Genomic DNA, 24,632 nt, shown 5'->3' with positions numbered 1-24,632 from the left:
ATCATGTGACCGCCCCACTCTTCTTTTTCTCCTGACTTTACCATCCCAATATTCTGAATTAAATTCCTCTTATCTGGGCTTTCCTGGTATCCGGAATTGTTACCATTTTCTTCAATGTTTGTGTGCGCAGGTGAAGCAGATCATGGAGGAAGCGGTTACCAGAAAGTTTGTACATGAGGACAGCAGCCATATCATCTCCTTTTGTGGTAAGTCTTGGTGATGTGCACATAGTGTGTGTACATACATGTACATGTTTGTGAAGGAGCTGGGCAAACAGGAACTCCTCTTTTAATTGTAGGGCGTGGGCATCGCTGGCCAGGCCAGTATTTGTTGCCAAGCCCTAGTTGCCCTTGAGAAGGTGGTGGTGAGCTGCCTCCTTGAACCGCTACAGCCCATGTGGTGTCGGTACACCCACAGTGCTGTTAGGGAGGGAGTTCCATGATTTTAACCCAGTGACTGTGAAGGAACGGCGATATATTTCCAAGGCAGGATGGTGTGTGGCTTGGAGAGAAACTGCAGGTGTGGGTGGTGGTGTTCCAGCTCCTGACTTGTGCCCGGTAGATAGCGGACTGGCTTTGGGGGGTCAGATGAGCTACTTGCTGCAGAATTCCCAGCCCCTCACCTGCTCATGAAGTCGCGGTATTTACATGAAAACCAGTCCAATCCATCAACTTGTCCCACAACCGCCCACTCCCTTCCAGATGTTACCAGTGCCCACAGTGGGATTGGGTACAGGCAGAGACAGATGGTTATTATTTTCAGTTTACAAAATAAGGACATTTTATGTGAGGGGGGGGGAGGGGGGGTGGGGGGGAAAGAGGGAGAAAGACTAGCTGAAAATTCATTGAAGGATTGAGACATGTTTCAATTGAATTTAAGAACCGAGTTAACAAGTTGGCTGAGTCTTTGAAAAGAAGATAACAGCCAATTACCTTGTGTCAGTTGGGGTGGTCCTCGCACCCTTGGTGTCTGGAGATGGGTTTATGCGGATAATATTTACAATATTATGTCAGCGCTCATGGGACAATATTTGAGCTGATGTTGTTTCCTGTTGTATTTGCAATCCATGCAATGAGATAATGTCTCGTGGAAATAGGTGGACAATATAGGGTCTGTTGTAAATTGCATGATAGGAGAGTGCCTGATAAATGGGGCCCAATTTTAATTAATTCAGTGTTAATTATATGCAGGTGGTGGACATTGGGTATTTGCTTGTGCTCCTATGAACAGGAACAAACTAATAACTATGGTTGTTGGGTGACGAGGTACATGTTTGTGATTTGTATCTCTGTAAATAGATGCTTATAAAAGTGTGTAAATATTGGGTCCAGTTCTATCCTTCAACACCTGGCTTTCTGGAGTTTAACACCAAAACCCCTTCACTTAGGCAGAGTTAAAATCAGCCCCCCATGGACTTAAATGAGTTCATGGCTTCTCATCTTTTACATTTCATTTATACTTAAAAAAATAGGGCGTGCATTTCTTTTATTTCATTCTTATATGGGATGTGGGTGTCACTGGCAGCATTTGTTACCCATCTCTAATTGCCCATGAACTGAGAGACTTTTAAGCTATTCCAGAGGGCAGTTAAGAGTCATTCACATTGCTGTAGGTCTGGAGTCACATGTAGACCAGACCAGATAAGGATGGCAGATTTCCTTCCCTGAATGACATTAGTGAGCCAGATGGGTTTTTACAGCAATTGATAATAGTTGTCATGGTCCTCATCACTGGGAGTAGTTTTATAATTTAAATTCCACCAGCTGCTGTGGTGGGATTTGAACCCATGTCCCCTGAGCATTAGCCTGGGCCTCTGGATTACTAGCCTGGTGACATTACCGCTATGCCAGTGTCTCCCCAAAATTATTCATTTAATAAGGGCCTATTGAATAAAGCGTGTAAATTTTTTTGCATACTCCATATATAGATACTGTACAGGAAAGGAATAGGCAACCCAATAAAAACTAGAAAGGGAAGTTGTGTTGGTGATTTTAGAGAAGTTTGGGCTTAGAAGGAGCAGTCAAGATGAGTTCTGAAAGGTCAGTTACACTTGAGTCATTGAACTAACTTCTTCCAGTTGATGACCCAGCGTGTAGCTGAAGAGAATGCCATGGACCTGCAGCATTTGGACTTTCAAGAAGTGTTTGATGGTGCTATGTGAGAGAGACTTTATGAAGATTAATGCCCGAGGACAGATGGAAAGCAGAAAGCAGAGAGTAAATGAATAATTCTCAGCTCGGTAGCACCTAGCTGTGCAGCATGTATCAGGGAGCTGTTTGTTCTCCGGGGACATCAATGCTTCACACGCGGGCAGAGAGGAAATAATGTCAGCGTTTAATGACAACGTAAAAATAGGCGACATGGCAAACTGAGGACGAACACAGCAGACTGAGGCGTTACATAAACAGATAGGAGTTAAATGTGTACTAGTACAAATTAGAGAAAGAGAATAGAACTACAAAGCAATGATCATTGATAAAATATTCAATGCGTGGTGAAGTGGATGGATCTAGGGGTACAGACTCACTGACCAGGGCTAAAGACTCACTGACCTAGGGGTACAGACACACATTGATCGAGTGGTTCAGAGCCCCTGATCTAGGAGTACAGATACACTGAGTGGTTCAGTGCCCCTGATCTAGGGGTACAGACTCACTGATCTAGGGCTAAAGACTCACTGATCTAGGGCTAAAGACTCACTGACCTAGGGGTACAGACACACACTGACCGAGTGGTTCAGAGCCCCTGATCTAGGAGTACAGATACACTGAGTGGTTCAGTGCCCCTGATCTAGGGGTACAGACACACTGATCTGGGGTACAGACACACTGCCCTTGGTGTATTGATGTATCTCTTTAAGACCAGGATGGCAGGTGGGAAAACATGAACAGGAGAAATGGAAAGTATGAGCAGATCTTGGAATACCAGAGCAAGGAAGTGATACTGAATCGGTGTAAAGCATTGATCAAACTAGAGTAAGACAGGCAGATTTGGGGCAGAGACAGCGAGTTAGAAAGGTGCTGCATCAACTTACTAAAATCACTTCAGGTCAGAGCAAATAGAGTTATAATCAGATGCTTGAAAGTAATTCTGGACCATATTGACTGGGACAGTGGCAGCTAATGAGGAAATCTTGCAGACCACGATTGAAAGGCTTGAGAGAGTGATTAGTGAAAGATTATGTTCACTGGTTGGTGAATTGCTCGTCAGGTGGAATAAACACATAATCAAACAAGATAGGGTAAGTTAGAAGGAATTTGTCCATACAAAAGTTATTTGACTATTCTTCCCCTAATTGCCTACTGAAGCTCAGTAACCCACAACATTTAAGAGGGAATAATGTTAAACTATTCAGACTCTGATATGGAGCTAACATTGAATCTGATATATTGGGCTGAATGGCCTCTTCCTCCTGATCCAGAACGTTTTCTATGTTTGTTATCATCTGCACTCCCATGTTTAAACGTCCTTGGTGTCAATCCAGGAGGAATGATTTTAAAAAAACATGCACTTATATAGCACCTTTCACAACCATGGGATGTCTCAAAGCACAGCCACAATGGGCTGAGTGGTCTCTTTCAGTGCTGTGGCCATTCTGTGATTCTCTGATTCCTAGCATCCACGGCATGTTTGTGTCTTGTGGAAATGAGGAGCCAATCAGTTCGGGAACAGTGCTTCCAACTGCCTGTGCAACGGATGCTTCACGAAGCTGCTCCAGGCACCTGAATGTGATGAATGCTGCAATGCTGAGTGTATTTTAGTTAGATTCAGCCCGGGTTACCAGACTGCTTATTGCGGCTGCTTGAAGCTCATCTGTTGTGGTATTAATGCAACTAAGGAGACTGTGTGGTTAATGATGTAGGTTCTTTGTTTACTGACTTCAGATGCTATGTCCATTAATCCATTTCTGAGCTCAGTTTAACGACAGCAGTGCCGGTTTTGAAGGCAGGCTAGGGTCAAAACTGCTGTGTTCAATTTTTTTTGAAGAAATGTTACATTCATTAGGAACCATATTGCCGCACATGGCACCTCATCCAGCTGTCCTCCTCACACTGTACATCGTTGTTCATGACTCAGAGATGTCTGAATAGTGAAAATTGTCTTCAATTGTGATGACTGCGGTAACATTGATTTGATTACATTTTGAGGTAAAATCGTCTTTGGAAGACAGCGGATGAGAAAGCAAGGCTCTTCCACACAGGCTGTTCACTGATAAACAGCCTGGACTTTCTAAGGACTTAATGGCTTTGCCTTATTTCTGGCTCTCTTCGCTCCATTGTGGAGTGCAGCTCGACTGGCAAAGACACCTTCCTGTGCATTGCCTGTCTAGGAATTGTCCATGTCAATGTCACCTGCGTTATTCCCCGTGCAGGGATAATGCAGGCAAACTCAAACCCATGCTTATCCACCTTTATAGGCTTTTATTCACATCCCTCCTTGACCGCACCTTTCCCTATCCCTGAAATCTCCTTCAGTGATACAGCCTGTTGAAATCTCTGCATTCCTCCAAATTTGTCGTCTTGATTTAACCCCAGTTTTCATCTTTCCACCATTGGAGGCTGTGCCTAGGCCCTGAGCTCTGGAAGTCCCTTCCTATACCTCTCAGCCTCTCTCTCCTCCTTTAAGACACTCCTTAAAAACTTTGACCAACTTTCAGTCAGCCGTCTGTCCTAATACCCGCTTGCATGGCTCAATGTCAACATTTTTTCTGCTAATGCCTCTTAAGTGCCGTTTTCCTGCGTTAAAGGCGCTATATAAATGCAAGTTGCAGTTGAGCTGGGCTTACAGCTGACCTCAGCACTAGGGAAGTCCTCCAAGGAAACCAGTTCTGATTCTCACAGGGTCACTGTGGGGCAACCTTTGTAGCAATCAGGGGGCTTAACTTAAACCTGTAACTTTCTGCTTGAGCTTGTTGAAACTCCCCTTCGTTTGGTAAGCAGGCTCAAGATTACATCCTGATTCAGCCAGCATTTCCAAGGTTGTCAGTGGTTTCTATGATTCAGTCTTGACTATAGGAAGCAAGGGGTTTGGACTGGGCACCTATACCAGCTTGACGTCAATGCTCCTGCCTCTGTTCAAAAGCAAGTTCTTGTTGCTGTTGAGCTGGGGCTGGACCCGCTCTCCTATTTGCTTCCTCACTCTCCATCAGGGTGACCCGTGCCATTCCTGCAGTGAATAAGTTTTGTTTTGAATTTACACTCCCTTGAAGTATCTGGTCCTTGAAGATGCAAATATGCACATTCAAAAATCTATTCCATTGTTTTAGTGCTTTTGCAATGGGTCATTTTTACTTGACCATTGTCATTATGAAATGGACAGAATGCCCAGGCAAATGGGGAGTACATCATTGACTTTACGTGGTTCTGTACTGCTAGTTTTCTGTTCGTGATTGGGTTGGGAGTCATAAACCCAACAGTAGATGGGACCACACATATAAATGTGCTGGAAGAAGCACTTGGGCAATTGAGGTGATCCACTGAAGGAGGAATGAGCTCAAGTGCTACTGACCCTCAGCCCAACAAAAAGGAGTGGGGGGGCGGTGGAGAATGGACGAGTGACTTAACACAACAGCCACAAGGGTTGTTCTCCTGATCAAAGGAGATTGAGGGAAGAATTGATGGAGGTGTACAAGATTATGACAGGTTTTCAATAAGGTAGGCAAAGGAAAGCTGTTGGTCCAAGGATTAGAGGACATGGATTTAAGGTTTTGGGTAAGGGATGCAGGGAGGATGTAATGAAGAACATTTTTTTAACACAGCAAGTGGTAATGACCTGGAACCTGCTGCTTAGGAGGGTGTGGGAAGGGGAGATGATGAATGATTTCAAAAGCAAATTGGATGGATACTTGAGGGAATTACACTTACAGGGCTACGAGGAGGAGAATGGGACTGACTGGATTGATCTACAATGAGCTGACATGGGCTCGATGGGCTGAATAGCCTCTTTCTGTGCAGTAATGACTCTCTGTCTCTAGACCAACTTTACCTCCAGGATCTTAAAAGAACTCCCGGTATCTGGAATCCAAAGAGAACATTGAGCCTTGGACAGTGTTGTGATTCTTGGACATTATGGAATTCCTAATCCTGGTAATGGAAAATGGTAGGAATGGAACAGGTCCTTCTGGTTGATGCTGGGACATGGGAATAGCAGCAGTGAACCAGAGATCAGAGATTCTGAAGCCTTTTTGGTTTCCCATTCTTGCTACCTCTAGTGGAATCTATTGGTGGTGAGTAAGAGGAGGGCAAATACTTTTCCACTGACCCTATCGATGCTGTACTTGGAATCCAGGAAAAGGTGGGTCACCAGTGATTTTGAGGGTGTGGTATTAGCCTTCAGTGTGGTGTGGAGCTTGATCAGAGGCTGGAGGTACTATGTTCCTATTGCTGATAGCACATTGTCAATAGCAAATGCTGCACTAGATGGAGTTGGATTTTCTATTTAATTAACTTCAGGGATGAGGGACTGTGGGGAGTTTGGAAGGGAACAGTAGGGGGGTTGTGGGGAAATGAGGTGGGGGGGTGGGGAGCGCAGATGGGGTTTGAGAGCAGGGTTGGGGTGAGAGCTGGGGGTGGCAGATGAGAGTGAAGTGGGGGGTGTTGAGAGCAGGTAGGGGTTTGAGATCAGGGGTTGGGGGTGAGAGCTGGGGATGTTGGGGTAAGAGCAGGGGAGGTGAGTGCAGAAGGGGGGTTGAGAATGGGGGTGAGAGTTGTGAGGTGGGAGGGAAGGCTGTCCCACCTCGCTGAAAGGAAGAATTTGCAAGTCCACGATTGATTTGCAATCCTGCTGTTTCCAGGATCGTTGCCAACAGTGGGAGTGCTGGGAGCCTGTTCCTCGAAGTCTCCAACAATTTCCCCCCCCAGAAATACGGGACAGACAGCATCCTGTGGGACACACAAAATGGGATGTGGAAGAAACGGTGAAATTACGGGACAATCCTGTAAAATACCGGGATGCTTGGTCACCTTGTTTCCCCATCACCCTGAAATCTGTTTCTCAATGGTGTTTGTTCAATTCCCTTTTGAAAGCCAAGATTGAATCTGCCCCCACCACATGCTCAGGCAGTGCATTCCAGATCCTAACCACTCACTACATGCTCAGGCAGTGCATTCCAGATCCTAATCACTCACTACATGCTCAGGCATTGCATTCCAGATCCTAACCACTCACTACATGCTCAGGCATTGCATTCCAGATCCTAACCACTCACTACATGCTCAGGCGGTGCATTCCAGATCCTAACCACTCACCACATGCTCAGGCAGTGCATTCCAGATCCTAAACAGTCACTACTTAAAAATGTTTTTCCTCATTGTTGCTGTTGGTCCTTTTGTCAATCACCGTAAATCAGTTTTCTCTGGCTCCCTGTGCCAAGGTCAGGATGAAACTGGTTCCTAATACAAAATGCCCCCACCGACTGATGGTCTTTCCGAGAGAGGCTGATGTGGAAACAGTGCAGCAATAAACACTGTTCAGGAGGATTGTTTTAAGATATATGGTGGCATCGCAAAAGGCTGCATTCGCTGATGCCGCAATTGCAGAGAGTGCACTCCCCACATGTACTGTTGCAGTGCCTGTGAATTTGTTGACACTGATGTCCCTGGCAGCTTCCTGCATCGAGGATGGCACAGTCCCAACTCAGCCGACCAAACTCAACACTGTTCTCACCGCCCTTCTCCCAACCCCTTGCCACCAACTCCCTTTCTGCCCCCTTTTCCCCTCACTGCCCCTTTCTCAAGCCCCCGCTGCCTCACCGTGAGTGGGGTGACGAGGGCTTGGGAGAGGGATGGTGAGCAGGGTGGCGAGGGATCGGGGGAGGGATGGTGAGCAGGGTGGCGAGGGATCGGGGGAGGGATGGTGAGCAGGGTGGCGAGGGATCGGGGGAGGGATGGTGAGCAGGGTGGCGAGGGATCAGGGGAGGGATGGTGAGCAGGGTGGCGAGGGATCGGGGGAGGGATGGTGAGCAGGGTGGCGAGGGATCAGGGGAGGGATGACGAACGGGAGGCGAGGGATCGGGAGAGGGGTTCTGAGTAGGAGACGAGGGATCGGGAGAGGGATGCTGAGTAGGAGACGAGGGATCGGGAGAGGGATGATGAACGGGATGGCATAAAAGGCTATGGGCCCAGTGCAGGAAAATGGGATTAGAATAGTTAGGTACTTGTTTGACTGGTGCAGGCGCGATGGGACGAATGGCCTTTTTCTGTGCTGTGGACATCTAAGACTCTATGCCGAGTGGGAGGCGAGGGACCGGGAGGGGGGTGGTGAGTGGGAGGTGAGGGCTCGGGAGGGGGGTGGTGAGTGGGAGGGGAGGTCTCGGGAGGGGGGTGGCGAGTGGGAGGGGAGGGCTCGGAAGGGGGGTGGCGAGTGGGAGGGGAGGTCTCGGGAGGGGGGTGGCGAGTGGGCGGGGAGGGCTTGGGAGGGGGGTGGTGAGTGGGAGGTGAGGGCTCGGGAGGGGGGTGGTGAGTGGGAGGGGAGGTCTCGGGAGGGGGGTGGCGAGTGGGAGGGGAGGGCTCGGAAGGGGGGTGGCGAGTGGGAGGGGAGGTCTCGGGAGGGGGGTGGCGAGTGGGCGGGGAGGTCTCGGGAGGGGGGTGGCGAGTGGGAGGCGAGGGACCGGGAGGGGGGTGGCGAGTGGGAGGTGAGGGCTCGGGAGGGGGGTGGCGAGTGGGAGGCGAGGGACCGGGAGGGGGGTGGCGAGTGGGAGGTGAGGGCTCGGGAGGGGGGTGGCGAGTGGGAGGCGAGGGCTCGGGAGGGGGGTGGCGAGTGGGAGGCGAGGGCTCGGGAGGGGGGTGGCGAGTGGGAGGCGAGGGTTTTGGAGGGGGGTGGCGAGTGGGAGGTGAGGGTTTTGGAGGGGGTGGCGAGTGGGAGGCGAGGGTTTTGGAGGGGGGTGGCGAGTGGGAGGCGAGGGTTTTGGAGGGGGGTGGCGAGTGGGAGGTGAGGGCCCGGGAGGGGGTGGCGAGTGGGAAGTGAGGGTTTTGGAGGGGGATGGCGAGTGGGAGGTGAGGGTTTTGAAGGGGGGTAGCGAATGGGAGGTGAGGGCTCGGGAGGGGGGGTGGCGAGTGGGTGGTGAGGGCTCGGGAGGGGGGTGGCGAGTGGGAGGCGAGGGTTTTGGAGGGGGGTGGCGAGTGGGAGGTGAGGGCTCGGGAGGGGGGTGGCGAGTGGGAGGTGAGGTCCCGGGAGGGGGGTGAGGGCTCGGGAGGTGGGGTGGCGAGTGTGAGGTGAGGGCCTGGGAGAGGGGGGTGGTGAGTGGGATGTGAGGGCTCGGGAGAGGGGGCTGGCGAGTGGGAGGCAATGGCTTGGGAGCGGGGTGGCGAGTGGGAGGTGAGGGCTCGGGAGGGGGGGTGGCGAGTGGGAGGTGAGGGCTCGGGAGGGGGGGTGGCGAGTGGGAGGTGAGGGCTCGGGAGGGGGGGTGGCGAGTGGGAGGTGAGGGCTCGGGAGGGGGGGTGGCGAGTGGGAGGTGAGGGCTCGGGAGGGGGGGGTGGCGAGTGGGAGGTGAGGGCTCGGGAGGGGGGGTGGCGAGTGGGAGGTGAGGGCTCGGGAGGGGGGGTGGCGAGTGGGAGGCGAGGGACCGGGAGGGGGGTGGCGAGTGGGAGGTGAGGGCTCGGGAGGGGGGTGGCGAGTGGGAGGCGAGGGACCGGGAGGGGGGTGGCGAGTGGGAGGTGAGGGCTCGGGAGGGGGGTGGCGAGTGGGAGGCGAGGGCTCGGGAGGGGGGTGGCGAGTGGGAGGCGAGGGCTCGGGAGGGGGGTGGCGAGTGGGAGGCGAGGGTTTTGGAGGGGGGTGGCGAGTGGGAGGTGAGGGTTTTGGAGGGGGTGGCGAGTGGGAGGCGAGGGTTTTGGAGGGGGGTGGCGAGTGGGAGGCGAGGGTTTTGGAGGGGGGTGGCGAGTGGGAGGTGAGGGCCCGGGAGGGGGTGGCGAGTGGGAAGTGAGGGTTTTGGAGGGGGATGGCGAGTGGGAGGTGAGGGTTTTGAAGGGGGGTAGCGAATGGGAGGTGAGGGCTCGGGAGGGGGGGTGGCGAGTGGGTGGTGAGGGCTCGGGAGGGGGGTGGCGAGTGGGAGGCGAGGGTTTTGGAGGGGGGTGGCGAGTGGGAGGCGAGGGTTTTGGAGGGGGGTGGCGAGTGGGAGGCGAGGGTTTTGGAGGGGGGTGGCGAGTGGGAGGCGAGGGTTTTGGAGGGGGGTGGCGAGTGGGAGGCGAGGGTTTTGGACGGGGGTGGCGAGTGGGAGGTGAGGTCCCGGGAGGGGGGTGAGGGCTCGGGGGGTGGGGTGGCGAGTGTGAGGTGAGGGCCTGGGAGAGGGGGGTGGTGAGTGGGATGTGAGGGCTCGGGAGAGGGGGCTGGCGAGTGGGAGGCAATGGCTTGGGAGCGGGGTGGCGAGTGGGAGGTGAGGGCTCAGGAGGGGGCGGTGGCGAGTGGGAGGTGAGGGCTCGGGAGGGGGGCTGGCGAGTGGGAGGTGAGGGCTCGGGAGGGGGGGTGGCGAGTGGGAGGTGAGGGCTCGGGAGGGGGGGTGGCGAGTGGGAGGTGAGGGCTCGGGAGGGGGGGTGGCGAGTGGGAGGTGAGGGCTCGGGAGGGGGGGGTGGCGAGTGGGAGGTGAGGGCTCGGGAGGGGGGGTGGCGAGTGGGAGGTGAGGGCTCGGGAGGGGGGGTGGCGAGTGGGAGGTGAGGGCTCGGGAGGGGGGGTGGCGAGTGGGAGGTGAGGGCTCGGGAGGGGGGGTGGCGAGTGGGAGGTGAGGGCTCGGGAGGGGGGTGGCGAGTGGGAGGTGAGGGCTTGGGAGTGGGGGGTGGCGAGTGGGAGGCGAGGGCTTGGCAGGGGGGCTGGTGAGTGGGAGGCGAGGGTTTTGAGGGGGGTGGTGAGTGGGAGGCGAGGTCCCGGGAGAGGGGGGTGGCGAGTGGGAGGCGAGGGTTTTGGAGGGGGGTGGTGAGTGGGAGGCGAGGTCCCGGGAGAGGGGGTGGCGAGTGGGAGGCGAGGGTTTTGGAGGGGGGAGTGGCGAGTGGGAGGTGAGGGCTCGGGAGGGGGGGGTGGTGAGTGGGAGGCGAGGTCCCGGGAGGGGGGTGGCGAGAGGGAGGCGAGGGCTTGGGAGTGGGGGGTGGCGAGTGGGAGGCGAGGTCCCGGGAGGGGGGTGGTGAGTGGGAGGTGAGTGAAGGTGAACAGTGGATGCACAACGATGATGTGAGCAGTGGGAGAAACAGCTCGTGCTGTCACGGACAGAGAGGATGCCATTAGGCATGTGCAAGTGTTCCTGTTCGGCAGCAGTTACCATAGTGACTGCAAAAAGAGCTTTACATTGCGTCTAATCTGTACTGTCGATCACTGTGAGTGCTTCACGTTGACAATGGGTCCAATGAATGGATATGCTGACATCGTTCATCTTGTCAGGTAGAAGAAAGTTTCTTTCATCTTACTGTTCTGCTGGGCTTTTTGTGTGTGTTTTATCACATGCTGAATATGGATTATTTCAGATAATGGTGTGCACTCAAGAAAGAAGCAATTGTACCAAAACCAATTGCTTGTGAATCATAAGGATTTTGGGGACCTCAAGGCTTAATCTGGATATATTAAAGACATCAAGTCTAACGTTCTGAGGTCTGGCGCTGAGGGAAAAATCGAATTTGCGCTTGTGTGTTAAACCCCAGTTGAATCATTAAATAAAGTTTGGATTCTGCCTGAGGTATTGGAAAATCATTGTGCATGTGGAAGAAGAGATGAAATAAGAAGCTCTAGATGAAGTTGTGGTGAGAGCTGATCCCTGTTTTCAGTGGGATACCGGAACATGCAAAGCAGGAAAATTCTAGGTTCACTCCCTGGTCTGAGCTGTCTTCTGCTGGAGCAGCAGTTGGCCTCAGGACCCCCGGGGTGCCAAACAACCAAGGCTCTCACTCCTGCTTGTGATCCAGTCCCAACTGTTGGATTTATGCATGTGTTTAGACCTGGGTAAAAGCAGGATTGAGTTCAGCTACTTGCCCTTCCAAAACATGATGAAACGACCTGTGGGTGTGAATTGTCCAGGCTTTCAACTCATGAATAATCAGACAAGGTGTCAGAGTGCTGCAGACACTCCATCGTCACCCTCATACCCCAGTGGAGAGGAGCTAAGACAAAGGAACAAAATGGGACGTAGCGGGATAGGGCAGAGAGAGATCAGATTTCCTGAACTGGAGATGGAACCCAGCTTCAGTGGCCTTGAGAGGAAGGAGCCTGTTGTCAGCCCTGTTTAACAAACGCACCACTGACGCGTGAAGGAAAATGGTTTTGGTTTAAGGGGCAAACAGGTTGCAGTGGCACCTGGAGAAATTTGACTTGTTATTAAAGTGGAAGGAAACTGGGTTTGTGCCACACTGTACGAAACAGAGTAACGAGCCACCTTGGTGTGTCTGAAGGAGTTGTTTGAAAAGAAACTCTGCATTATTGCTGAAAAAAGAGACATGCTGTCAAGCACACTCAGGATTGTGCAGCGAGTGCTGTCCAAATGCAGAATCACATCTATGGATTACACTAATAACCAATTTAAGATTATCAGTCAGGAATGCAAGGTGGCTCATTCAGGCTTGCTAGAAGTTACATATATTCATATGCAGGGGACTTGTCTTGTTATTCATTCATGGGATGTGGGCTTCGCTGGCTAGGCCAGCATTTATTGGCCATCCCTAGTTGCCCTTGAGAGGGTGGTGGTGAGCTGCCTTCTTGAACCGCTGCAGTCCACGTGGTGTAGGTACACCCACAGTGCTGTTACGGAGGGAGTTCCAGGATTTTGACCCAGCGACAGTGAAGGAACGCCGATATATTTCCAAGTCAGGATGGTGAGTAACTTGGAGGGCAACTTCCAGGTGGTGGTGTTCCCATGTGTCTGCTGCCCTTGTCTTTCTAGATGGTGAGTTTGGAAGGTGCTGCCTAAGGAGCCTTGGTGAGTTTCTGCAGTGCATCTTGTAGATGGTACACACTGCTGCCACTGTGCGTCAGTGGTGGAGGGAGTGAATGTTTGTGGATGTGGTGCCAAACAAGCGAGCTGCTTTGTTCTGGATGTTGTCAAGCTTCTTGAGTGTTGTGGGAGCTGCACTCATCCAGGCAAGCGGAGAGTATTCCATCACACTCCTGACTTGTGCCTCGTAGATGGTGGACAGGCTTTTGGGAGTCAGGAGGTGAGTTACTCGCTGCAGAATTCCCAGCTTCTGACCTGCTCTTGTAGCTACAATATTTATATGGCTAGTCCAGTTCAGTTTCTGGTCAATGGTAACCCCAAGGATGTTGATAGTGAGGGATTTAGCGATGGTAATGCCATTGAATGTCAACAGGCGATGGATTGATTCTCTCTTGTTGGAGATGGTCGTTGCCTGGCACTTGTGTGCTGTGAATGTTACTTGTCACTTGTCAGCCCAAGCCTGGATATTGTCCAGGTCTTGCTGCATTTGGACAACGACTGCTTCAGTATCTGAGGAGTCGTAAATGGTGCTGAACATTGCGCAATCATCAGCGAACATCCCCACTCTGACCTTATGATGGAAGGAAGGTCATTGATGAAGCAGCTGAAGGCGGTTGGGCCGAGGACACTACCCTGAGGAACTCCTGCTGTGATGTCCTGGAACTGAGATGATTGACCTCCAATAACCACAACCATTGTCCTTTGTACTAGGTACGACTCCAACCAGCAGAGAATTTTCACTTGATTCCCATTGACTCTAGTTTTGCTAGGGATCTTTGATGCCACACTTGGCCAAATGCTGCCTTGATGTCAAGGGCAGTCACTCTCACCTCACCTCGGGGGTTCAGCTCTTTTGTCCATGTTTGAACCAAGGCTGTAATGAGGTCAGGAGCTGAGTGGCCCTGGCGGAACCCAAACTGGGCGTCAATGAGCAGGTTATTGCTAAGCAACAGCTGCTTGCTAGCACTGTTAATGACCCTTTCCATCACTTTATTGATGATAGAGAGTAGACTGATGGGATGGTAACTGGCTGGATTGGATTTGTTCTGCGTTTTGTGTACAGGACATATGTGGGTAATTTTCCACATTGCTGGGTAGATGCCAGTTTTGTAGCTGTACAGGAACAGCTTGGCTAGGGGTGCAGAAAGTTCTGGAGCACAAGTCTTCAGTACTACTGCCAGAATATTGTCAGGGTCCATAGCCTTTGCAGTATCCAGTGCCTTCAGCCGTTTCTTGATATCATGTGGAGTGAATCAAATTGGCTGAAGACTGGCATCTGTGATGCTGGGGACCTCCGGAGGAGGCTGAGATGCATCATCCATTTGGTATTTCTGGCTGAAGATTGTTGCGAATGCTTCAGCCTTATCTTTTGCACTGACCTGCTGGGCTCCTGCAGGCAGAAGGAACATGTCCAGATAATGCATTTCTTTTGAATTAAGCAAAAGCATGGGGGACAATACCTCACTTGCACATACTCCATGGTAACGCCTTGTCCAGTCAGAGCCAACGTGCCACCCAGTCAGCACCCTTTTGTCATACGGTACAAATTGTTGCTTCCTTTGAAATTTGTCATTCTTGCATCTATCCTGATGAGTGCAAGACGAAAAACTTAGACAGCATGTCTCTTTTTTCCGCAATACTCAAGTTCTGTACTAGCAAGCAACTAAAAACTCTGCATTGTATTCCTTGCCCATCCCTTGTGAAACATGCCCATAATTAATGGTGCCATTATGCTTAGATTCACAAAGGCTAATTAGAGGCATTCTCCATTTATTTAGTATCAGTCACAAAATTCCTTCTGGATAATCCTTTGAATAGTGTTGGCCGTGACCCAGTGAGTAGCCTTCTCACCTTAGAATCAGAAGGTTCTGGGTTGAAGTTCCACTCTGTGACATGAGCACAGAAATCTAGGCTGCCACTCCAGTGCGCTGAGAGAGTGCTGCTGTGCTAAAGGTGCCGTTGTTTGAATGAGACATTAAACCAAGGCTCCGTCTGCTCTCTCAGGGGGCCATAAAGATCCCATGTCACTGTTCTGAAGAAGAGCTGAGGAGTTATCCCCAGTGCCCTGGCCAATATTTTTCCTTCACTCAACGTCAACCAAAACATTGTCTATTCACTATCACATTGCTGTTTGTGGGAGCTTGCTGTATGCAAATTGGTTGCCACATTTCTTACAAGACAACAACGACTACACTAGTTAGTGTTAAAACAAACTTTGGGGTGTTCTGTGGCCCCATATAAATGCAAATCTTTTCCTTTTAGTGGTAGGAGATCTTTTACATTGAACTGAACAGGCAGACAGGCCTGAGATTAACATCTTATCCAAAAAATGGCACCTATGACAATGCAGCACTCTCTCAGTACTGGACAAATATACCAGCCTAGATTATGTGCTTAAATCTCAGCAGTCAACCTATAATCTTCTGATCGAGAGGTAAGAGGATATTATGAGCGGGATAGAGTTTTACCTCGGTGCTGAAAATCAATATTCCCTTCTTTATAAAATATCCGGGCCCACTCACCATATTAATGGTCCGAGCCGAGTCGATTGGAAGATTTTAAATTCCATTAAACTTTCCGGGTGTCCACTTCAATTTGGAAATTTCAAAATATACAAATATAGATTTATTTTTAAAACTGCTAATAACTGTATCTTTTAATTTAATACCCTCTAAGGCAAAGCTGACAACAGGCTTTTACAGCTGGTAGATCTTGGTCACATTTACTGAAGATAAATTGAAAATAGATCCTAAACGGCAGGAAATGTTCTATGTCGCTGATCCTAACTGGGGCAGTGATAGGGGACGATAATCAGCCTCAAACCCCTGGACTAGGACTGGAGAGGTTAAAGAAAATACTTTCTGCTGTAATTGCAACTCAGTGATTCCCGTTCCAAGTGTTTGGACATCTGGTGATGACATGATTGGTTTCTTTTTCATTTCCTGTGTTTTTTTTAAAAATTCATTCATGGGCTATGGGCATCGCTGGCTAGGCCAGCATTTATTACCCATCCCTAATTGACCTTGTCCAGAGGTCATTTAAGAAACAACCACATTGCTGTGGGTCTGGAGTCACATGTAGACCAGCAGATTTCCTTCCCTAAAGGGCGTTAGTGAACCAGATGGGTTTTTACAGCAATCGACAATGGTTTCATGGTCATCATTAGACTTTTAATTCCAGATTTTCATTTAATTCAGATTTCACCACCTGCTGTGGCAGGATTCAAACCCGGGTCCCCAGAGCATTGCCCTGGGTCTTGGGATTACTAGCCCAACGACAATACCACTACGCCATCGCCTCCCACTCTAACTGAACTCTCGGGAGAACACTGAAAGATTCTCACTCCATCCAGTATCCTTGGAACTTGGGACCACTTGCTGCTTTCAGAAGTGGCCAAGTGCAAACCAAAAACAGAATTGGAGACAAAAAACACCAAAACAATTGGGAGCTCTGCTAATTCTGTTTTGTTTGCAGTTGGCTTATTGTTGGCGGTAATTGAAAGAATGAGGTGCACTTCTCATGTGGGAGGGAGCAGCTTGGATGAGTTATTCCTCCCCTGGATCTCTGTGATTGCTGTGGTTCAGTTGGTAACACTCTTGCCACTGAGTCTCTGGGTTCAAGTCCCACTCCAGGGCTTAAGCAGAAAAATCGAGGCTGATGCTCCAGTGCAGGACTGAGGGAGTGCTGCATTGGCGGAGGTGCCATCTTTCAGCTGAGAATTTAAACTGAGGCCCCATCTGCCTGCTCAGGCGGATGGAAAAGACCCTGTACTTTATTCTGAGGAAGAGCAGGGGAGTTATCCTTGGTGTCATGCAAAATGCCTATTCCACAATCAACATCACAAAAACAGATTATCATCATCACATTGCTGCTTGTGAGAGTTTGCTGTGCACAAATTGGCTGCTGCATTTTCTACATTACAACAGTGTCTGCACTTCAAAAGAACTTCATTGGTTGTAAAGTGCTTTGAGACATCCAGTGGTTGTGAAAAGTGCTTTATAAATGCCAGTCTTTCTCTCTTTCACCTGTACTGGTAATTGGGGAAATTGGATGCTTAAAAGGGTGTAATTCATTAGTGGGATCTGCTATGCATGCACCAAACAGCTGAGTTTGTTAAAACTGCCACTTGACTTTGGTGAGCTGATCGTTTTCCACTCCTGGTGTAATTTGATTCTGTTAACCCTTTCATTGAGGTAAAATGAGCGGCATAGGCACCTCTGGCAATCTGGCACTCCCTCCGTACTGCATTAAAGTATTAGTCTAGATTATGTGCTCAAGGGCGGAATCGTCCCAGATTTGCAGTAAGTGCGGTAGCGGGCAGGGAAGAAGATGTTTTACCCGCCACTCGCAATGAAGGCATCTCACGCCGTATCATCCCAATCCCGCTGCATTCCCAGAAACACGCGTTTTGATGGCGGGCAGCCTCCGATTCGCCCGCCATGCCGTCACTTCACCGCTTCATCGCGCCAGGCGCCACATTTGAAGTACAGCCACGCGCGTACCTCTCAGTCCTTCCAGCCCAGCACTACTGCAAAGAAGACATGGCCCCAAAAGGCAAGAAGACTGCAACCCCAGGTTTAGTGACGTGTCCCTCGAGCACCTTTTAGACACCGTGGAGGCCCGGCGTGAGGTCCTCTGGCCACAGGAGGTGCAGCAACATCACCGCACTGGCTTGGTAGACGATGGCAGTGGTGGTCAGTGCCAATGCTGCACAGAAGAGGTTGGCTATCCAGTGCAGAAAGTGGAAGAATGATCTCATCGGTGCAGCCAGGGTAAGGCAACCATCTTATCACTCTAAACTCACACACTCAAGCCCATCACACATTCACTGACATCTCACTCACTGCCAGCTCAAGGGACATCACCATCCATTCTCACACTCATAGCCTCACATCTCCATCTGGCTTCATCTCCTTTGGAGACTGCCTCCTCAGCCCTCACCAGCGGCATAGATCAACATGCCCGCGCACACACCCCGGGATACCCTCCTTCCCCAGTACAGCCCTCACCCTGCAGCCTCTTCCCTTGCCTGAGGCCACTTCTCCCCCTTCCTCACCCAAGCCCTGGCCCTGCAGCCATTGAGAAGCCACCCCCTGCCTTATGGCTGGTCTGGTAGGTAGACATCTGCCTGTGAGACCCTAAAAAGTGATGTGGTGCTGCCTCCGAAGCCCTGGTGCTAATGACTGCGAGTGATTCCCGAAGCGAGGTAGGCAAACCTCGAAGTCCTGAGGGAAGTGCAGCTCACCAGGTGCATGCGGTTGTGAAACACATTGGTGGTAGATGGACAATCCAGCGAGGGGGAATGACTCCGGCGGGCTGGCCTTCATGCAGATGTATCATAATAAGGTTCCTGACCTCCAATGGTGGGAAATGTGGCCCGCCATTGATGAGCTGAGCGGACAATCGCAAACTGGTTTCACGACATTGTGAAAACCGATTTCTGACCTCCTTGCCATATTGTCCGCTCGCGCCACCGAACACGCCCATCACCAGTGGGCAAGGAAAATCCTGCCCCTCTTCCCCGGTGTGAGTTTTGAAGCTGCAAACTTTGATTCAGAGGTCAGGGCGCTGTCTCTAAGGTGAGGCCGATTTTTTTTTCCAAAGTCTCCTGTGGCTCAGTTGGGGAATGCACTTACCCAGTGTGGAAATGATCTGCCGGGAAGACAGAGATTCCAAATTTGATCCCGAGCCTGTGTTGAGTTGTGCAATTTGGGTGTCAGTGGGGGCCTTGGTTGGGGAGGCAAAGAGCTTGCCGTAATTCCCATTGCTCTTCAGAGTTGCATTGATACCGAGGACCAACTCAACATTCAGGGGTTCCCTGCATGAGTTGCTCTGTGGGTCCTCTATTGCCCGCACTGAGGAAGTGGGATGTCCTGGGATTTCTGGAGCATTCACCCACCTTGAAAATCCAGAAAGTTAACATGTAAAACGGTGCATTCTATCTACTTCCTTCCACAGAATCACAGAGTGCAGAAGAGGCCCTTTGGCCCATCGAGTCTGCACCGACACGTGAGAAACACCTGACCGACCTACCTAATCCCATTTACCAGCACTTGGCCCATAGCCTTGAATGTTATGACGTGCCAAATGCTCATCCAGGTACTTTTTAAAGGATGTGAGGCAACCCACCTCCACCACCCTCCCAGCGCATTCCAGACCGTCACCACCCTTTGGGTAAAAAAGTTTCTCCTCACATCCCCTCTAAACCTCCTGCCCCTCACCTTGAACTTATGCCCCCTTGTGACTGACCCTTCAACTAAGGGGAACAGCTGCTCCCTATCCCCCCTGTCCATGCCCCTCATAATCTTGTACACCTCGATCAGGTCGCCCCTCGGTCTTCTCTGCTCCAACGAAAACAACACAAGTCTATCCGACCTCTCTTCATAACTTAATTTTTTAAAATTTTGATTTAATTTGATTCAAAGGCAAGTCTCCCAGTTACATACAGACAAGCAGCACTCGCAGGGCTATGTTGATAGAGCGGAGTAAATGAGCCTGACTGTACTGAGAGACTGCATGGACTCGATGGGCCGAACAGCCTCCCTACTGTGCCGCAAATGAGTCTATGACTCTTATCTCATTTGTCAATGTTACCAAGGCTTGGATAGGGTACTGCCTCAAGGCTTCTTTTTGAGATTAATAGCTCTGACACGGCCTGTCCTTTTTGATGCTTTTCTCTCCTGGAGTTGAACAAACTCTTGCAAAAGAAGTGGACAATTATAAAGCGCTGATGCCCTCAGTCGTGACAGGAAGACAGGAAATTTTAACACCTGCCTCACCAACTTGCTCTCTGTCTCCTCATCTTCCCCCCCCCACCCGCCATTACTCTTTTCTTTCTTTATTGCTTAGTGTAGGAGGGAAATTACCAGCCACAGCAAATTGCATTTATATAATGCCTTTAACACAGCAAAATGTCTCCATGGTGAGCTTCACAAAGGCATTTCTGTCAGAATCTGACACCGAGCCACATAAGGAGATTTTAGGACAGATTACCAGCTCGGTCAAAAAGGCAGCTTTTAAGGAGCCTCTTCAAGGAGGTGAGGTGAGGTGAAGAGGTTTAGGGAGTGAATTCCACAATTTGGAGCCCAAGTAGCTGAATCACAGCTGCCAGTGATTTTTTTAAAAATTCATTTGAGGGCTTTGGGCATCGCTGGCTGGGCCAGCATCTCTAGTTGCCCTTGAGAAGGTGGTGGTGAGCTGCCTTCTTGAACCGCTGCAGTCCCTGTGCTGTAGATACACTCGCAGTGCTGTTAGGGAGGGAGTTCCAGGAATTTAACCCAATGACAGTGAAGGAATGTGGACCGGCCTGTCCAACCTTTCAACGTCGGCCGCCACATTTCAATTTTTTTCTCACTCAAGGCGCTGATGAGCAATTTTCAGAAAGATAAGGTTTGACACAGCACTAAGCAGGAATTACAGAAGATGTATGAAAAGGAGAAATAACTTTCTGAGCAAAAACAAAATGTCAAAGCAATAAATTGATCATTTAAAAAAACTGAGTAATAAATATAGACGACCATTAGAGTGTGAGAGGGCGAGAGTGTGTGCCCCCCAACTCACTCCCAGTCTCAGGGTGCTCACCCACTCACTCACTCACTCACCCCCTGTGAGAGCGGGTGACAATGCCTCTCGGTATATGGGGTGAATGAGAACCCTGAGACTGGGAGTGAGCCAGACACAAAGAACAAAGAAAAGTACAGCACAGGAACAGGCCCTTCGGCCCTCCAAGCCTGCGCCGATCATATTGCCCGTCAACTAAAACATTTTGCACTTCCAGGGTCCGTATCCCTCTGTTCCCATCCTATTCATGTATTTGTCAAGCTGCCTCTTAAACACCACTATCGTACCTGCTTCCACCACCTCCTCTGGCAGCGAATTCCAGACACTCACTACCCTCTGCGTAAAAAAACTTTCCCTGCACATCTCCTCTATAGTTTTCTCCTCTCACCTTAAATCTAAGTCCCCTAGTAATTGACTCTTCCACCCTAGGAAAAAGATTCTGACTATCTACTCTGTCCATGCCACTCATAATTTTGTGAACTTCTATCAAGTCGCCCCTCAATCTCCGTCACACTATCCCCTGCCTCTCACCCTCTCTCACACACAGACACTCACCCTCACACACTCACTCACTCACTCACTCGCTCGCTCACACTCTCTCTCTCTCTCTCTCTCTCACACACACACTCAGACGTAGACACACACACACTCTTTCTCACACACACACACACACACACTCTTTCTCTCTCTCTCTCTCACGCACTCTCACACACTCACCCTCTCTCATTCACCCCTCTCTCTCACGCAAACACACACACACTCACCCCTCATACACACACAAAATCAACACTCACACACACACGTGCACAGACACACACGCCCCTTATACACACACACAAATACTCACCCTCTCACACATTCACACCTCTCTCTCGCTATCACACACACACACCCCCTTCTCTCTCACACATTCACACCTCTCTCACACACACACTCACCTCTCTCTGTCACACACACATCCCCCTTATACACACACACACACACACCCTCACACACACATCCTCACACACACAAGCACAGACACCCTCACACACACACACATATTTACAATAAAAGTGATGTCAGTAATCCATATGGATGGGTGTTCAATGCTTGAGTTTTTCTAAGACAAACTGGTTCGTTCTGTAACAGACAATCCTAGTTGAAAATCCACCTACTGCATGATTCAGGGACATTGTCTGTTTCTAAACCACTCACTCATCCACCTTCACTCACCTACCCACTCACACCCACCATCTCTCACTCATTCACCTCACTCGCTCACCTCTCACTCACTCACCCACCATCACCCATCAACCCTCAGTCAACTCACTCACCCACCACCCTCCCTCACTCCCTCACCTACTCACCCATCTTCAGTCACCCACCCACCCGCCTTCATTCATCTATCGTCACTCACACACCCACCCTCACTCACCCAACCCTACACACCCACCCCCACACTCCCACCCTCACTCACCAACCCACACTCATGCCCTTACGCACCCTCACTCACCCAACCACACCCACTCACCCACCCTCACTCACCAGCCCTCACTCACTAAATCAGCAGGGGGGAGGAGGGGATGCAATGAAAGGAGAAGACAGACCTGGTGTGAGGTCTGAGGCCTAACGGTGCCTGAACGCGGGTGCACAGCAAGTGCCAAGAGCCAGGGGAAAGTGAGGAGAAGAGTGGGAAGAACCAGGGGAAGAATGGGGGGAGTCGAGTCCCACACCCCCCACAGTGTCTCTCTCTCCCCCTCCCCCTCCCCCTCCCCCCCTCCCTCTCACCCTCACCCCCTCTCACCCTTCCCCCTCACCCCCTCTCACCCTCCCCCTCTCCCCCCCCCTCTTTCTCTCTCTCTCTCCAAAGACCAGGCCAGGTAAGGACAGCAGCTTTCCCTCCCCGAAAGACACTAGTCAACCGGATGGGTTTTAACTAACAATTGGTGATAGCTCACCATTACTGAAGATTGACTTTCAATTCCGGATTTTATTATTAACTGGATTTAAATGCCACCAGCTGACATGGTGGGATTTGTACCCAAGAAATAAAAACAGACAATACTGGAAATATTCAGCAGGTTATGGGCGGAATTGTTGCAGATTTGCACTAAGTGCTGTAGCGAGCAGGGAAAAGGACTATTACCCGCCGGCCACAATGGCGGCTTTTCACGCCGTATTGTCCCATTCCCGCCTCATTAATCATCATTCTCGGGAAGCACGCCGTTTCAATGGCGGGCGGGCTCCGATTCACCTCGCCACTTCATCGCGCGGACACCGCGTTTAAGGTGCAGCCGGATGCACACCTCTCAGTGCTTCCAGCCCAGGACTGCTGCAAGGAAGACATGACCCCGGAAGGCAAGAAGACTGAGGCCCCGGTTTAGTGACATGTCCCTCGAGCACCTTTTGGACACCGTGGAAGCCTGTCGTGAGGTCCTCTACCACTGCTCTGGCTACAGGAGAGGCAGCCACATCATCACTCCAGCTTTCTAGGCGGTGGCAGGTGGTGATCAGTGCCAGTGCTGCACTGAAGAGGTTGGCCATCCAATGCAGATAGAGGATGAATGATCTCATCTGTGCCGTCAGGGTAAGGCAACCATATCATCACTCTAAACTCACACACTCCCAAGCCCTTCACACATTCACTGGCATCTCACTCACTGCCAGCTCAAGGGACATCACCACCCATTCTCTCACACATACCCTCACATTTCCATCTGGCCTCATCTCCTCTGGAGACTGTCTCCTCAGCCCTCACCATCTTGAGGCCATTTGCAGAGACCAACAAGTGCCCTCATCCCCCACCCTGGGATACCCTCCTTCCCCAGTACAGCCCTAGCCCTGCAGCCTCTTTCCTTGCCTGAGGCCACTTCTCCCCCTTCCTCAACCAAGCCCTAGCCCTGCAGCCGTTGAAAAGCCAACCCCGCATTACGGCTGGTCTGGTAGGTAGAGACCTGACCGTGAGCCCCCCTAAAAGTGATGTGGTGCTGCCTGTGAAGCCTGGCGCTGATTACTGCGAGTGCTGCCCGAAGCAAAGTGGGCAAACAAACCTCGAAGACCCGAGCGAAGTGCAGCCCGCCAGGTGTACGTCGTTTATGTACAGTTGTGAAACATGTCCGCGTACAATCACACCGACGCATTCGGATGATCCATCGTTGGGGAGATGATTCCGGCAGGTTGGCCTCATAATGATATGCAGATGAATCACAGTGAGGTTCCTGACATCTGATGGTAGGAAATGCGGTCTGCCTGACATCTGATGGGCAGAGCGGACGATCGCAAACTGGTTTTACGACTTTGTGAAAGCGATTTTTGGCCTTCTCGCTGTATTGTCCGCTCACGCTGCCAAACACGCCCATAAGACCATAAGACATAGGAGCAGAAATTAGGCCATTCGGCCCATCGAGTCTGCTCCGCCATTCAATCATGGCTGATAAGTTTCTCAACCCCATTCTCCCGCCTTCTCCCCGTAACCTTTGATCCCCTTACCAATCAAGAACCTACCTATCTCGGTCTTAAATACACTCAATGACCTGGCTTCCACAGTCTTCTGTGGCAATGAATTCCATAGATTCACCACTCTCTGGCTTAAGAAGTTTCTCCTCATCTCTGTTCTAAAAGGTCTTCCCTTTACTCTGAGGCTGTGCCCTCGGGTCCTAGTCTCTCCTACTAATGGAAATATCTTCCCCACGTCCACTCTATCCAGGCCTTTCAGTATTCTGTAAGTTTCAATCAAATTCCCCCCCATATTCTTCTAAACTCCATCGAGTATAGGCGCAGAGTCCTCAAACGTTCCTCATATGTTAAGCCTTTCATTCCTGGGATTGTTTTTCGTGAACCTCTTCTGGGCCCTCTCCAGGGCCAGAACATCCTTCCTGAGATACGGGGCTCAAAATTGCTCACAATATTCTAAATGTGGTCTGACCAGAGCCTTATAAAGCCTCAGCAGCACATCCCTGCTTTTATATTCTAGTCCTCTCGAAATAATTGCCAACATTGCATTTGCCTTCCTAACTACCGCGTCAACCTGCAAGTTAACCTTAAGAGAATCCTGGACTAGGACTCCCAAGTCCCTTTGCACTCCAGATTTCTGAATTCTCTCCCCATTTAGAAAATAGTCTACACCTCTATTCCGACCAAAGTACATGACCTCACACTTCCCCACGTTGTATTCCATTTGCCACTTCTT

The 24,632-nt window shown here is 50.8% G+C and overlaps 1 protein-coding gene across 1 annotated transcript in view; it reads left to right on the top strand.

Annotated features, from left to right (window-relative positions):
- The window catches only part of sgsm1a (small G protein signaling modulator 1a), a 150,458-nt gene that overhangs the window by 36,728 nt on the left and 89,098 nt on the right, over positions 1–24,632 (top strand). Inside the window, exon 3 of the mRNA XM_078554447.1 lies at positions 131–206. Coding sequence (XP_078410573.1) covers positions 131–206 — 76 coding nt within the window. The remainder of the gene's footprint in view (positions 1–130; positions 207–24,632) is intronic.

Source organism: Cetorhinus maximus, chromosome 12, assembly GCF_964194155.1.
Source record: "Cetorhinus maximus chromosome 12, sCetMax3.hap1.1, whole genome shotgun sequence".
NCBI classification, from domain to species: domain Eukaryota; kingdom Metazoa; phylum Chordata; class Chondrichthyes; order Lamniformes; family Cetorhinidae; genus Cetorhinus; species Cetorhinus maximus.
This window is presented reverse-complemented; position numbering and strand designations above follow the sequence as displayed.